General features: G+C 37.6%; 1 protein-coding gene across 1 annotated transcript in view; it reads right to left on the bottom strand.

The window, feature by feature from the left end:
* Positions 1 to 14,307, bottom strand: part of ZDHHC17 (zinc finger DHHC-type palmitoyltransferase 17) — a 69,133-nt gene that overhangs the window by 30,426 nt on the left and 24,400 nt on the right. The window contains exons 3-6 of the mRNA XM_065669283.1: positions 13,030 to 13,152; positions 7,881 to 7,958; positions 6,338 to 6,482; positions 1,038 to 1,102 (exon numbers count right to left, since the gene is read on the bottom strand). Coding sequence (XP_065525355.1) covers positions 1,038 to 1,102; positions 6,338 to 6,482; positions 7,881 to 7,958; positions 13,030 to 13,152 — 411 coding nt within the window. The remainder of the gene's footprint in view (positions 1 to 1,037; positions 1,103 to 6,337; positions 6,483 to 7,880; positions 7,959 to 13,029; positions 13,153 to 14,307) is intronic.

Below are 14,307 nucleotides of genomic sequence, written 5' to 3'. Positions count from 1 at the left end.
ATATACTTGGCAGACAACAACCGAAGTTCAAAACATGTTAGATTTCCACTTCACATTCCAAAAGATAGAAAATAAAACAGGATGATAATGTTGGTAATGACATGCATTCATAAAAGCTAGCCTCTCAAGAATTGATTGAAATAGGCCCTTCAGAGCAGGAATTTAATTCAGACAAATCTGCTCTTTGGAGAAGTGTTATTTTACACCAACTTTTTCCAGTCACCTCTACAGGAAGATGTACTTTGTAAACTAAAAGTTCGTATTAGTATTTCGGCATGATATCCACTCTCTCCAATTTATTTTACTGTTATTGTACTGGTTTTGTCTAGGATTGAGTTAATCTTCATAATTGCAGCTAAGGTGCTGTTTTGGATTTGTGAGCAAAACAGCATTGATAACACACGCATGTTTTAGCTCTGGCTGGCCAGGGCTTATACAGCATCAGGGCCTTTTCTGTTCCTCATGCTGCCCCACCAGCAGCATATAGGCTGGGGGTGGGCAAGAAGCTGGAAGGGGACACAGCCAGGACAGCTGACCACAGCTGACCAAAGTCATGCTCAGCAATAAAAGCTGAGGAAAGAAGGAGGAAGGGAAAGGACATTTGGAGTTATGGCATCTGCCTTCCCAAGTAACCATTACAGGTGACAGAGCCCTGCTGTCCTGGAAATGGCTAAGCATCTCCCTGCCAATGGGGAATAGTGAATGAACTAATTTTGCTTTGATTGGGCATACAGCTTTTCCTTCTGCTATTAAACTGTCTTTATCTCAACCCACAAGTTTTCTCACTTTTATTCTTCTGATTCTCCTCCTCAAACCACTGAGCAGGAGTGAGCAAGCAGCTGTGTAGGGCTGAGCTGCCTCATAAGGTAAACTCACAATGATCATAAATGAAGTGGCAATTGTGGAAAACAACATTGACTAATTAAACAAAAAAAAAAAAAAAAACCCAAAACTTTCCAAAAAAAATCAAACACAGTCACTCCTATACGGGACTTAGTTAACATCAAGAGAAAGTAAGAAATGCAGTGAGATACTACCTATGTGTTCTGTAAGCTGCCCACATTAAAGGTGTCATTCCATTTTGATCCATCATATCTACATCCTAAAAAAGGGAAAAAAAAAAAGAAGTACTTTGGTGAGATAAGTAAGCATGCTCAAGATCCAGTAGCTACAAGGCTTGCAGTGAGAAGCAGTATTTTAAGACTAGCCAACTGAACTGGAGAAAAACTGGCAAGCTTTTAGTACATAATAAAATGAGGAATTTAGAAAATGAAAACAGACATTAACACCACCACTGCGAAAACATAACCACTCCAATCTATTTTGGAAACGAAGGAATAGTCATGCTGTGTAAGACTAACCATTTCCATCTTATTATTAATCTTCAACATAACAGACATACAGATGGTATACTGTTGCACTCAAAAGCAGGAGAAAACTAAAACCATGCACCAATATTTAATAAAAAACTTGATAAATCAGCATAAATGTCATGGGCTGAATCCTAGATCCTACTGAATGGTAGCTGCATCTATTTTTCCACTTGCAAAGCAATTTTCCCTAGTTCACTCAGTTCCAAAGATATTTGCAGATCTGGGCATCAAGTTAATGGATGCCAGAAAATTTTTAAGTTTAAACAAAAGCCATTAATAAAAACAACAGACACAGAAATAAAACTGACCTAGAATCAAGTGGTGACTAATCCTATAGCTATATATATATATATATTAAAAAAATACATTTAACAGAACATAGCCATAGAATGACAAAACAGCACCATACAGACAATTCCTTTCTATCCATCGCAAAGGATCTAATACCTACAGCATTTTTTCTTGTCGTAGACCCCTGCGCCTCACTAATTTGGAAACTGGTAATCCCTAAATACACTGGAGACAGGTAAGATTCTCAAGCACATTTGGGCAAGTTCCAAAGACCATCACTAACAAAATTACTCTAAACTACCTTAATGCAAGATCTGAACAGTTTTACTTAAGAGGCAGTACAGCTATGCCAATAATTTCTATGCTGCTCCCCTCAGTCCTCACTAGGAAAATTAGGTTGAAAGCATTTGAATAAAGTCTTTTGCTACAGAAACTAGTGACAGAAACCCAGAAAGTGGATGATGTTGCTTTCTATCACCCCAGAACCTTCTTCTCTGCTCCCATAGTCTGCCGAATACCCAGCACCCTGGCGCTGCTAGCCTGACCCAGAGAGCTGTTTTCCAGGAAAACCAATTCAGTTCTTCCAAAAATTGCTTTTAAAATTCCCTGGCCTGCAGATAACTTTACATTTCTTGGGTTTTACTCTCGTGCTTAATTAAAAAGAAATAATAAATTTAAAAAGCAGTTGATGAAGAGGAAAGAGAACCACTGCTTTATTGTACTATTTGTTCAGATGAGAGTTACATGCATTAAGATCAGGATCCAAGTCCGCTTGCCCCAGTACATGTACAGAGTAGATCCTTTTGAGCCTACTAGCACAGCACAACCAGCACTCCCTTTAACCTCCTGTTGTTGAGATCATGAAGGAAATTAGAACTGCAGCCTAGCTTCAAGTTCATTCATTTTTGAGAAGCATGACTTTGCTTCTCACACTCAGGTCACACTGTGGAGAGCAATATTTTGAAGATTGTAGAAATTACTGTAACATGAACAATGACTCCTTTGGCTTCAGATTTCATATAGAAAAGCAATTCTTCATAACAGCTGGGATCTGACTGCCCAGAGATGAGCAGAACCATTCCTTCAGTGATTCCACCAGGCTAATCAAAACTACACTTTGCAGACTAGGTGACACTCAGCTAAAAGACAAATAAAAATCCATGCGCTCCAGACTACTCCCTACACATAATTTACCCAGGCAGGCTATGGCCATTACTCATATTAAGCTATATGACAGGCTGAGGCAGATCCCTTTTCAAAGGAACTTTAACTAGAGGCAAAGCAACTGAGATTGACTTGCATACTGTTGTAGATATGTAACAAAGCTGACATAATTGTGGATAGCAGACCTGTGCTCTAACAAACCTCTCATCAAAAAAGCTTCATTATTTTGCCACTGCAACCACACAACAAGTGGGATATTTCAGAATGGAAGCTCTTTTGTTACTTTTTGCCAAAGGGCTGAGGTAAAAATGTAAGTAGCAGGTACATTTTAGGAGACTGTTCTTCTCCGGTGTGTACCAACAAGCATTTTTGCATCAATTTCTTGTTTAATTCTCAGTGACAGGTCAACCTGATAATGCCCATGGAGGGCTGTCTTTACACTGTTAGGACACAGTATGAGCATTGGAAGAACCAAAGATTTCAACAATAAGTGATACTATGATAAAAAATTGCACATCCTGCTGCCCTGTGTATGTATTTCAAGCCTGAACTCTGTGGGGCACAACAGGCAAATTTTTCACTTATTTCTGAAATAGAACAACTCTGGTTCTGAAAGAAAGCAACTCTACATATGCAAAGACTTAATCCTAGGACACTAGCACAAGATTCCACAAAAAGCTTTTTGAGAGGCAGAAACATAGGGGAGAAGGAGCTTCCTGCATGGAAAGGAGCTGTAGCAGCTATTCTGCCACTTAACAGCACTTTCTGAAAGCAGTGTAGCTGACAAGCTAGGATTCCGAATAGCAGCTAGAGATCAGAGCAGCGTTTAGGCTTACCAGAACATTTAACAAGCAACGGTCAAACCAGTACTGTGATACAATACAGCCTTTTCAAAAGCACAAAAAGCATCAAGATTCCACTCAGAAGTGCATTAAATTGCACAGGAAGGGACCAGGAATTTGATCCTCTTTAGAACCATTACTGGTTAGTTCACAAAACACAGACCTTCATAGAAAGACCCATCACGTCCTTGTTCAGACTCCTATCTCCATAAGGAAAAGATCTCTTTCACATGGACTGTTGCCCAGGGAAAGGGAAACACTTCTAAAGGGATGACATATTTAAAAGCATATAGTAAAGAAGATTTATAAGGAAGGGAGATGTAAGGCTGAAAACATTTCCTAATTTAGGAAAAACGTGCTAGTTATTCACTAGAAGCAGAGATTTTGTAGGATTCTTGTGGAATGAACAGGCAGCCAGCTCATCAAGCAAGGCTCAGAACTGACACAGAACTGACATATCTTGTTCTTTCAAACAACAAAAACTCTGTTTTGAATACTATAAGCCATCAAAAGCAGAGTTAGTTTTGATAATCATGAGGAAGAAACATGACTAGTCTTATAATTCTGTAAGCAGTGTGCTGTAGGTTGGGTCTAGGACGCACGCATTTGATTCAATGTCTTAATACTCGCCTGAACCTGATGGAGGGAGCAGTATTTAGCGCAGACAGAGCTAACAGTACTTAGGAGCAGTTCTCACAGGCTGCACCACCAAAGTAGCCAAGGCTGGTGCTACCACACTGGCGTCTCCCAACCTAGATGCCCAACTAATCCTAGGCCATAGCTCAGAAGAAAGCCTCATGTAGTTTGGGACAGTAGTTAACATATAAAATTGCAACTCTGAGAATAATAAAAAAAACCTATACTTCATGATTACGTGATAAAGTGTGAGCACAAAACAGTCAAACTATAACTTTAGCTACAGAATATTTCTTACAACATGACTTTACCCCACTAGTAACTATCATGTGTAACTGAGGTTCTCTCACACGTGCCATGGAAGATGAACACATTATTCAACCACCTGATATACCACATCCATATCCTAGCTTATTCTGGAGTGACATGTTTGCATATGGCCCTGATACATCTTTGGCATTTTAAGTAGTGTAGGTAGCATAAACAATTAGGTGCAAGCATCCATTTGGAACATTTCTAAGTGCCTTCAAGCTCTTTTCAGTTTTTCTTTCTGGCATTTTTTCTAAAATAATCATCTTACCTAAAATTGAGCTGTGCTACAGGTTCTGTTACTTGCTATCTGATTATATTTATGTCATGTACTTGCCCCAGGCTTGATTTTGAACCAGGAAAACCTCCTGACACAGACGTGAGCAAATTATGATACAGCCAGGTATTGGGCTCTCAAAATTCAGTAAGAGACATAACTAAACAAAAAGCAACAGCTATAGGCCACTGCTGCCTCTTGGCCAAGTAGTACTTGCTGGCACTGAAAGTGGGTTCACTTCTAACCAAGGGCAGAGAGCATCTGACCAGGAGTTCTTCCCCTACGCTACACTCCAGAAGGTCAAGGACTGGACTCAGGCCTCAGACTGGAAATTTTCGTGGGCTGCTGCAGCCCAGGAAGCCAGTGAAGCAGCAACACTGAAGTGGGTTCCAGTGCTGTCTCAAAAAGGGACAGAAGCAATTAGGAGCAATTTCTTAATCCACCAGTCAGATCTCTACAGAGTTATGAAAGCTGGCTCTCCTCTGAACATGCAGGTCCACAAAGGCATTAGGATCAGAACTAACAAAGCACGACAGCCTACACTGACATTTATTTTGACATTTATGTAGTTGTCATTTATCACACAGGTACTACGATTAAGGTTCAGAACTAGGGCAAGCCTGCTCTTCGGCTAGAAAAGAACCTGGTCTCTATAAAGGTAAAAGGCAAAAATAATTTGCAAGTAGCGTATAGGGTAAGCCCACATAAGCAAAAGCAGCTCAAGTTTCTAAACCTAAGTCACAGCATCACAAAGGAGATAAAAATATATAAAAACGAATAAAAAGTAGAATCATGTATTTCCCATAGCTTCTACAGAAACCACGTTGTTTCTGCAGTTGTGTGCAGTATAGCTAAAGAACTATGAGCTATGGGACTGTTATTACAATGCTCCTGATAGTATTATATTTAAAACATACTATTTTTTAAATATACAAATCAATACATAATTTCAAAGTTGAACTTTTTGAAGTGCTTCCAAAAGTTACTGTTAAAATTAATTCAAGCTTACAGCATACAAAGGATACCAAAATCATACTTGATAATATTTGGTGATTTTAATAAAAATCATCATTTTAAAAGCTATTGATAAGGAGAGCTCTTTCCAAGATAACAAGTTTTAAACTTTAAAGCAAGTTTTGTGTGTTTATGTATATACACATGTAAAGACAAACAGCTTCTTTTGGACTGAAGTATTATATGCTCAGATAAACAGGACAAATCTGTACATAAACATGAGGACAAACACAGGGAGATTTCATAATCACAGTAGAACATTTAAAAGTCCATTTATACTTGATTAATGCTATGCTTTAAACAAGTTCACACCTGTTATGTAAGTTACTTTATTATACATCTGCAAGATTTTTCTGGTAAGGTAAAACCCACATACAATTACACGTAATTTGAATGCAAAATATAAAACTCGTTCCTGATGGAAAATGTACCTGTCCCTTTGCTATCAGGTAAGCAACAATCGAAGTATGTCCGAACTGGGCAGCCAAATGAATACAGCTACATCCTTCTCCATCAATTAGCGAGGGATCTGCCCCATATTTCATCAGCTGTACAACCATGGATAAGTGACCCTGTCTAAAGGTAACAAAACACAAAAAACAAACAACTGACTAACGACACACAGAAAAACTATTAAAATTTGAATATTTGAATACAACAAATATATTTAGCAGTTACTACACTACCAGAGCTCGCATACTTCAGCTCATACTTTGAAAACAATTGTCATGATCCGATTCTTGCAACTGAGTAAGCAAACTCATTCATAATGAGCAAATTCTGTGCAGCCAATGCATTCATCACATGCAATTTACCCAAGTGTTGTATAGCAAAAAGCCAGTCAGCAAAAAAAAGTTGTAAGTTTAGAAATCTAGTTTACAAATCTAGTCTACTCCAACTTCTTCCAACCTATATATGAAACCTGCTATTTTAAGAGATGTCAAATTTGCTATATATTCTCACTTTTTGTGGGGCATATGGTTTATCTTTCTAGTATTGAAAACAGTAGTGAAATAAAAATAGGAAGAAAAAAAAAGGAAAACTGAAGGCCTGCACTTCCTCCACACTACATTAAAAGCTTAAGCATCGTTTTGGCATAATGAGCACTGGCATACCCTTCTTGTAGACAAGGTACCTAACTATACAGCTTCTGACATGAGCAAAAATGCCTTTTCAATCTGTCAGAAGCAGCTTCAGACACTGCTTCACAGAACAACAGACTACAGCCATGAACACCAGAAAATTTAATCAAGCTTTTGTGCTATTAACACAGAGAGTGATCTGTAACAGAAATACACAAGCTAAAATCTTTAACGGAGACTAAAAACCAAATCCTCATCTTTAGTAAACAAATTACTTAGACACATTAAATGTTTTAAAAGCTAATTTTCTAAGTCTCCTTTTGCAGTCTACAGTAAAAATATTAATATGGACAGTGTTCCTCTGTATCCTATTTCTAGGTGGCTGTGTGAAGGTGCAGCTACTACTCAAGGCTGTCTTCATTTTTCCCAGGCATTAATTATTCTCTGACCATCTTGTGCATCATAAGTATGAGTTTTAAGTGCATCTTAAAAAATTCCATACACGTAATAGAACAGTGCAAGGACAATGTCACACAAAAATCATCCCAAGCCCCATTTGCACAAGGGCTGCTGAACTTCAGCAGACTGACAAAAATAAGATCTCCAAAGTAAGAATAAACCAAGGTGCCTATACGCTCTAATTTTACTTTACTCCTTTCCTATCACAGTAATTAACTTTCTCTACATCAGAAAGAGATTAGACAAAAACTGAAATATATGCTGAAAGCTCCTGTAGCTCAATCATACTACATAGACAGTGTGCCCAGTTAACAATGACGGACTTAATTCTTGTACAGAGTATTCCCTCTGTATACAGCAATTTCATAAATTGATAGATAGCGTATTCCAAATTAAACACAGGAAAAGAAAATTCCAGAAGATTTTTCACCACCTTGTTGCCCAGTGAAGTGGGGTCGAATTTAAATCTCCTCCAAGCTGATCAACGATAGCACCTTTTGATATATAGTATCTGGAATAACAGAAATAGTAAACATTATTGTTTGCCTTGGTTAAATATAGAGGATACACAGAAAGCACATCTGACATTATGCAAAACAGGAAGATAAAGATCAAAAGACCAGAACCTTTCCTTGCCTTGATATAACTTCCTTTTCTACAGATCATGCATATACATTTAATTTTTTATCTTTCTGATGCAGGCTGAGAGAGCAGGGATACTTTCTACCGCGTTACTGTGTTTTAAACATGCTGCTATTTCCTAGTTTGGTTCTAAGGTAAAACAGAATAATTGCTATGTAAATATGTTAGTACAATCTGTGCTACCACAGAAATATTTAATAAAATTGATTCTTCTAAAATATTTAGGGGTTGCTGCATTATACTGGTACAAGAACATGCTGCTAAAAGACTATTGTATTTAGAGTACTTAGAAAATTTTGGCTAAATGGCAAAATTCCATACAATTCAACTTGCAGCATATATCACCTCTGGAATGGCCGTGCCAAAGTCATTGTTCCAAGAACTTCAGTTACGCATTTAGGCAAGTGCTATGGTTTTCACATACTTCCCATTTGTTATTAATCAAAGGAAAAAAAAAATCCAAGTATTTAAGATACACCTCTTAATGATGGGCTAGAAATTATATTTCTCTCAAGAACATTTATAAAAAATACAAGCTACCTGTAGGAACAAAGCAAATTACCCATATTTAACCACAGAAATTTACATTCATGGCCATTTGTACGGCTTCTGTGAACTGTTTTCATTGCTGTTTTATATGGGACTCCAAACTGGCAATATGACTTTTCCTTTGTAAAGGATATGCGCACTTTACAAAGAAATTAACGTTTTTAATAAACAGGCCTTATCAGAAGGCTTCTAGTTCTTCATTCACTACTATATAAGCCAACAGGAAAAAAAAAGCTACTACTAACAGACCTTTGAAAAGTACTATCTAGCTATAGATTCCTAAGCGGTTACATGTTTCAAGTACCTGTACCTACAGACCTTTTGCTTTCAAAATATCACTCAGGCATATGTGAATGCTTCTCTCACACCCACACAAACTGTCCTTCAAATCCTCAGCACTTCGTTTCTGGCACCTCAATTTCCTCTACATGTTTCAAGACATGGCAAGAAGGGTGGCAACAAACAGAACTATCTGGAAAACATCACTCTCTAAGTAACTAACTTCTTCTTCTCTAGTGTTTATTGATTCAGAAACTTCAAAAACAGCTCAAAAAGGAAACTTTTGGAACAGAAACTAAAAAACACATTAGTTGTATGTGTCCACACTAAAAACATCTCAAGGAAGAATCCTTTTATACAGCTGCTTTAGAAACATCAGGCACACTGAAACTTCAGCAGACTTACCGAAGTCATACAAATTCTTGTTTTTATCATAATTAAGATCTGCTCTGATTGTCCACTCTGCTTGTTTCCAACACAAGAACAAAACTGCAACACCTCTTGGCTGAAGTTAAGCTTTTTGAAATCTCAATGAGAACAATCACAGATTTTATGAAAGTCTTGGTACACAGAAAAGACAAGCTGGTAGGTGAAAAAATAAGTTTGTATATAAGGTAAAGGGACAATGTAATTTTGTTATTGTGGAGCAAAGTATCAGCTACCAAAGAACAAATCTGAAAAAGACAGTAAGAAGCTATTTAGTCTCCTTTGCAAAGGAGTTCCCAAGGAAATCTTGCCTAGATAAAAGACAGTACAGATAAATTCACAGTCAAAGCTTGGATCCATCCTGCTGATGTGACAGCCACTCATGGGGAGGTGAACATTAAACAGATTGTCTTCATTCAAACACTGGTCCCCGCAGAAACACAGAATATGTTCAGATTCTACTAAGCAGCAGCACTGCTTACTGGTTAGTGCGTTTTATTTAGAAGGAAGAACTTGCAGTTTGACAACTGGGACAAGACAAGGCGGTGATCTCCTGCCAGATGGCACATTTTGTGTTTCTTTAAGAGTGTTCTTAGACTAAGCTGAGATTTATCACTGCATTTCAGATTCAGTACACAAAAATGGTGAGATTTTTTCTGCAAAAGCAGACTGAGAACTTAATCTCCTTGTCTAGATAGATCTTGAAGAAGGAACGTTGTGCTTGATGAGAATGTCCCTGGTAGAAGGAGGAACTTGGCTGTTCTACTCTCAATGAGTCATCTAATCTTCCACACTAGAAGATGCTAAGTGTGCAAGTCCTATTTAGGCAATCTACTTACATTCAAAGCAAGCAGATCTGAAAAGAGGTCGCCTTAAGAAGAAAATACTTCCACTGATACCCACTTAGGATCACTAAGTCTTTGTCAGGCATTTGAAAACTGCCCCAGCTTGCATTCAATGCTTGCGGACTCAAAGTGCACACAGTCACTGTTGCTAGAAGGAGGAAAAGTAGAAGAGAAATTAATGTCTGAAGAAAGTTCAAAACAGGGAAGAGCGAAATGCAGGTTCAAAATGGAACAGGAAAATGCAGGCAGTAGGAACTGTAGAGATAAAAAGCCAATTTTTTGCATTTTTATAAAACTGAATTGAAGACAGACCAGCAGATCAATGTCATAATGAAACAAAGAGTAATTCTGTGGCTGTCCGACACTGATGCTGTAGAACTAAGAAAAGGTTATGTAGTCTTTCTTATAAAATATCAATGGGTTTCACCATTATCCAGATTGAATCTCAAGTCTCAAAATAGACAGGATGAGGAAATACTAAAAATAAGACAAGTCTAATTCTAAGCCTGCACTCTCCACAGACGAGCTGCTTAGCTACACAGTCAATACCCAGTAAGCAAGGCACTGAAATTTGGTATCATGAGAGTAGACCACTTACACTTAGGCTCCATCTCTGTGATACCAAGCTTACTAGCCAACATATTTAATGAAATTATCCACTGCACACAATAGGGGAATAGCAGAAACTTTGATAAAGATGTGACAGGATCAAACAAAACCAAAATTTCATTCTAAGGAAATAGTGTCTCTCAGAAGAGAGAGTGAGAGAGCACCTAATGTGATATAAGGTAAAATAAATCAAGACCCCCTAAAGACAGAGGAACTTAAGAGCACAAGAACTGCATCAGGAGGAAGAAATCCTAGATATAGCTAAACACATTGGTAGTCACACTTCAGTAAACAGCAGTAAGAAAATGCTATGCAGTATGTCACAGTGGTAGGGAAGCTTCAAGAAGGGACAAGAGCTTTGACGTATTATTGAATAAAAAGGAAGAATCATTTAATTGTCAGGGCTCACAGTAAAATAACTTGAAAGAGATAGGGCTGGTACAATTAAAACTACGTTGAATTAAAATTCTCAGAAGAAGTTTCCAGCCCTCAAACGTAGGTGGAGAGATCTTCCTAATGTATAACGAAGACCCAACTGGCAATTCAGACAGATTTAAGCAGACTTCCATCTATCTCGATGTGGCATTTTGAACCACCTGTATGTCAAATATAATTGCTATAGCAGGAAATTGTTAGCAACATGCTTGGAGGAAATAAAACAAAGATAAAATACACCACAAAATACTTGCATGCTGAAGTACTTTTCACAATTTCAGCTTCAAAGAAGGACCAATGTGGAATTCAAAATCTGGGCCAATTTTATTCTACGAATGACAGAAGGTCCCCAGACACATTTTTGGGAGGAGGTTTTTTTTGCTGGTAAAAATAAAAAAAAAAAAAAAAAAACCCACCCAAAAATCCTTTCTGAGGATCTTATATAGACTAAAAAAAAAAAAAAAAAGCCTTCTCTATGCTAAGAAGCCCAAGCACGTGGAGCCATCTATTTATGTCAGATGTTCCAGTCCCTTAATCATCTTTGCAACCCCAGTAAGCCCATACCTGTCTTGCACAAGTGAACCAACAAGTTCACACAGATGTTCACCTGCAACAGTCAAGTAGAGAGGAAGTATCACCTCCTTCAACATGCTGGCACTGTTTTCCTTAATGAGGACCCAGTATACCACTGACCTTTTTTACCACAAGGCTGCATTGCAATCAGCTTCCCCAGCAAGCTCAGGACCTCAAAACCCTTCTCATCAGGTACAAATCTTTATTTACCTGTCTGCATCCATTTAACCACCTTTTAAGAGAACTGCATCAGGACACAAAGTCCTTTAAATGCAAGAAGAGAAACATGAACCTGAGGTCTTCTAGAAACTCAAGATCTGGTCTGAGGAAGGTGCTGGTGGAGGATATACATGGGGAGAACATGTTCAAATGAAGATGTTTTGCATTTGGTTTTATGTGTAAGAACACACATTCATTAATAAGAATTGCTTTGAAGAGGACTGAAAATATGCAGTTTGTCATTTTTTTGCAGTTTACTGGTAGAGGGGAAAAAACCAACATGTTCTATACACACTCATGATTCGTTAAACAGCAAGAATTATCCCCTCAGAATTTAAGCTCTCCAAGTTCTGAAAGATAACAATACGTTTGAAAACAGTCTCAAGTACTAAACTCTAGATTTTAGTAGCTGAAAAGCAAAAGAATACCCCAAATCCCACAGCTCCCATTATTAAAGATATTGTTATTAAACACAAGAAGAGGTGCTACAATATTACCTTTCTGTAACAACTGTGTTTTAAAATGTGAAGAATCTATTTAAGTTAGAACTTCTTAAAATGCTGAATCAAGCAGGAACTACCCCTTGCCTCATGTTAATCTTGCTTCTTCAACATTCACTACCACCTAGTATCAAATCTAACCTCCTCCTCCTCAAAAAAAAAAAAAAAAAAAAGTAAAAGAAATTTGGTATTTAAACCAAATAAAGAATAAAGAACCAATGAAGAAATTGCATGTGCAGCTTACTAGCTGTTCCACCGGTTTATCTCATCTAAGAAGAGTTTGAGCTTGACTTTCGGACATATAACAGGTCTCATTTCTGTTACCTGTATCATCAAAATCTTGCTGCCGAAACATAAAATAGGTCTGCTAACTTCTTCCCCCTCCCCCAGATTTCAAAACCAAAAATTGAGATTTTACAAAACTCAAGATTATTTAACACCTTAAAAAAAGAATTCAACATTTTTTAAGAGCATGATTAGTTTATGATTAAAGTGTAATACATACTTCACCAGATCTATCCTGTTGTTGATTGCAGCCCAGTGGAGAAGCGTTACGTTTTCTTTGTCTGGTTGTCGTACATCATAACCTGCTTCCACCAATTCTCTACATCGTTCATATATTCCATACCTTGAAGAAGAAAACAAGATTTTTTTTTAAGCTGTTAATGTTAAGTGCATAAAATAATGTTAAGTGCATAAAATAAATGCATAAAAATGCATTTGGCAAAAACCATACTTAAGGTCACAATACAAAACCTTCCACAGAGAAATTAAGAAGAAACTTTACTTTCTGTTTATGTAAGGTTACAGATCTCTTGCAACAAGAAGCTTCCACTGGCAGAAGTTATATCAATTATTATAGAAGTTAATCAAGATTTCACAGAAAACTTGTCTGCACAGCAAACTATACAGCAGAGCAAGGCAATATATCAAACAGTAGAGTACCAAGAATAAATACAACTCTTCCCTTCCCCTGGCATCCACTACATTTGTTTCTCCCAGCTCCGTTCTCCTTCCTTTCTATCTCCTGAAGACTGCAAGAGCTTAGCTAACTGATTTGATAGTATCTTACTGAAATTCAGCAGATGACAAGATCATTAGGTTAACTACGAACACTAACCAAGCTCAGACACTTCCCATTTTTCTTCTCAGATAACAAATAGCAATATTCCTGATACAAATTAGTACCATTTTCTTTTCTATACCACTGCAAAATTCTACAATCTAGTATTAAATTCTTTCATTAAAGATTACTATTAAATGTGAGCTACCTTCAATGATAAAAAACCTATCCACGTACATTTTGAAAGTTGAAACAAATCAGGAAGCATAAACATCATGTAAGTATCTCATTCAGGACTAACTTCAACATTAAATAAAGTTTGGCTTGAAGCTTACACTGGTTTACCATTTATTTTTAGTGACAACAAAAGCAGTGCAGGAAAGTAAGTAAAGATCACCTCTCAATACCTGCACAACCCACAGGGATTTCTCAAGTCTCAAGAAAGAGACTGATGTGTGTGTTGTCCTAGGTTCAGCAGTAGCAGTCATTTTTTCTCCTTCTTAGTAGCTGGCGCAGTGCTGTGTTTTGACTTTCAGACAGGGAACAGTGCTGATAACACCGATGTTTTTAGTTGCTGCTCAAATGTTTAGACTGACCAAGGACTTTGTGAGCCTCATGTTCTGCCAGGGAGGAGGGGAGGCTGGGAGGAAGCAGAGACAGGACACCTGACCCAAACTGACCAAAGAGGTATTCCATACCACAGCACGTCATGCCCGGGAT

The sequence above is a fragment of the Lathamus discolor genome, chromosome 1, assembly GCF_037157495.1.
Source record: "Lathamus discolor isolate bLatDis1 chromosome 1, bLatDis1.hap1, whole genome shotgun sequence".
Lineage (NCBI taxonomy): Eukaryota > Metazoa > Chordata > Aves > Psittaciformes > Psittacidae > Lathamus > Lathamus discolor.
Note: the sequence above shows the minus strand (reverse complement) of the source record. Positions and strands in the feature narration are given on the sequence as shown.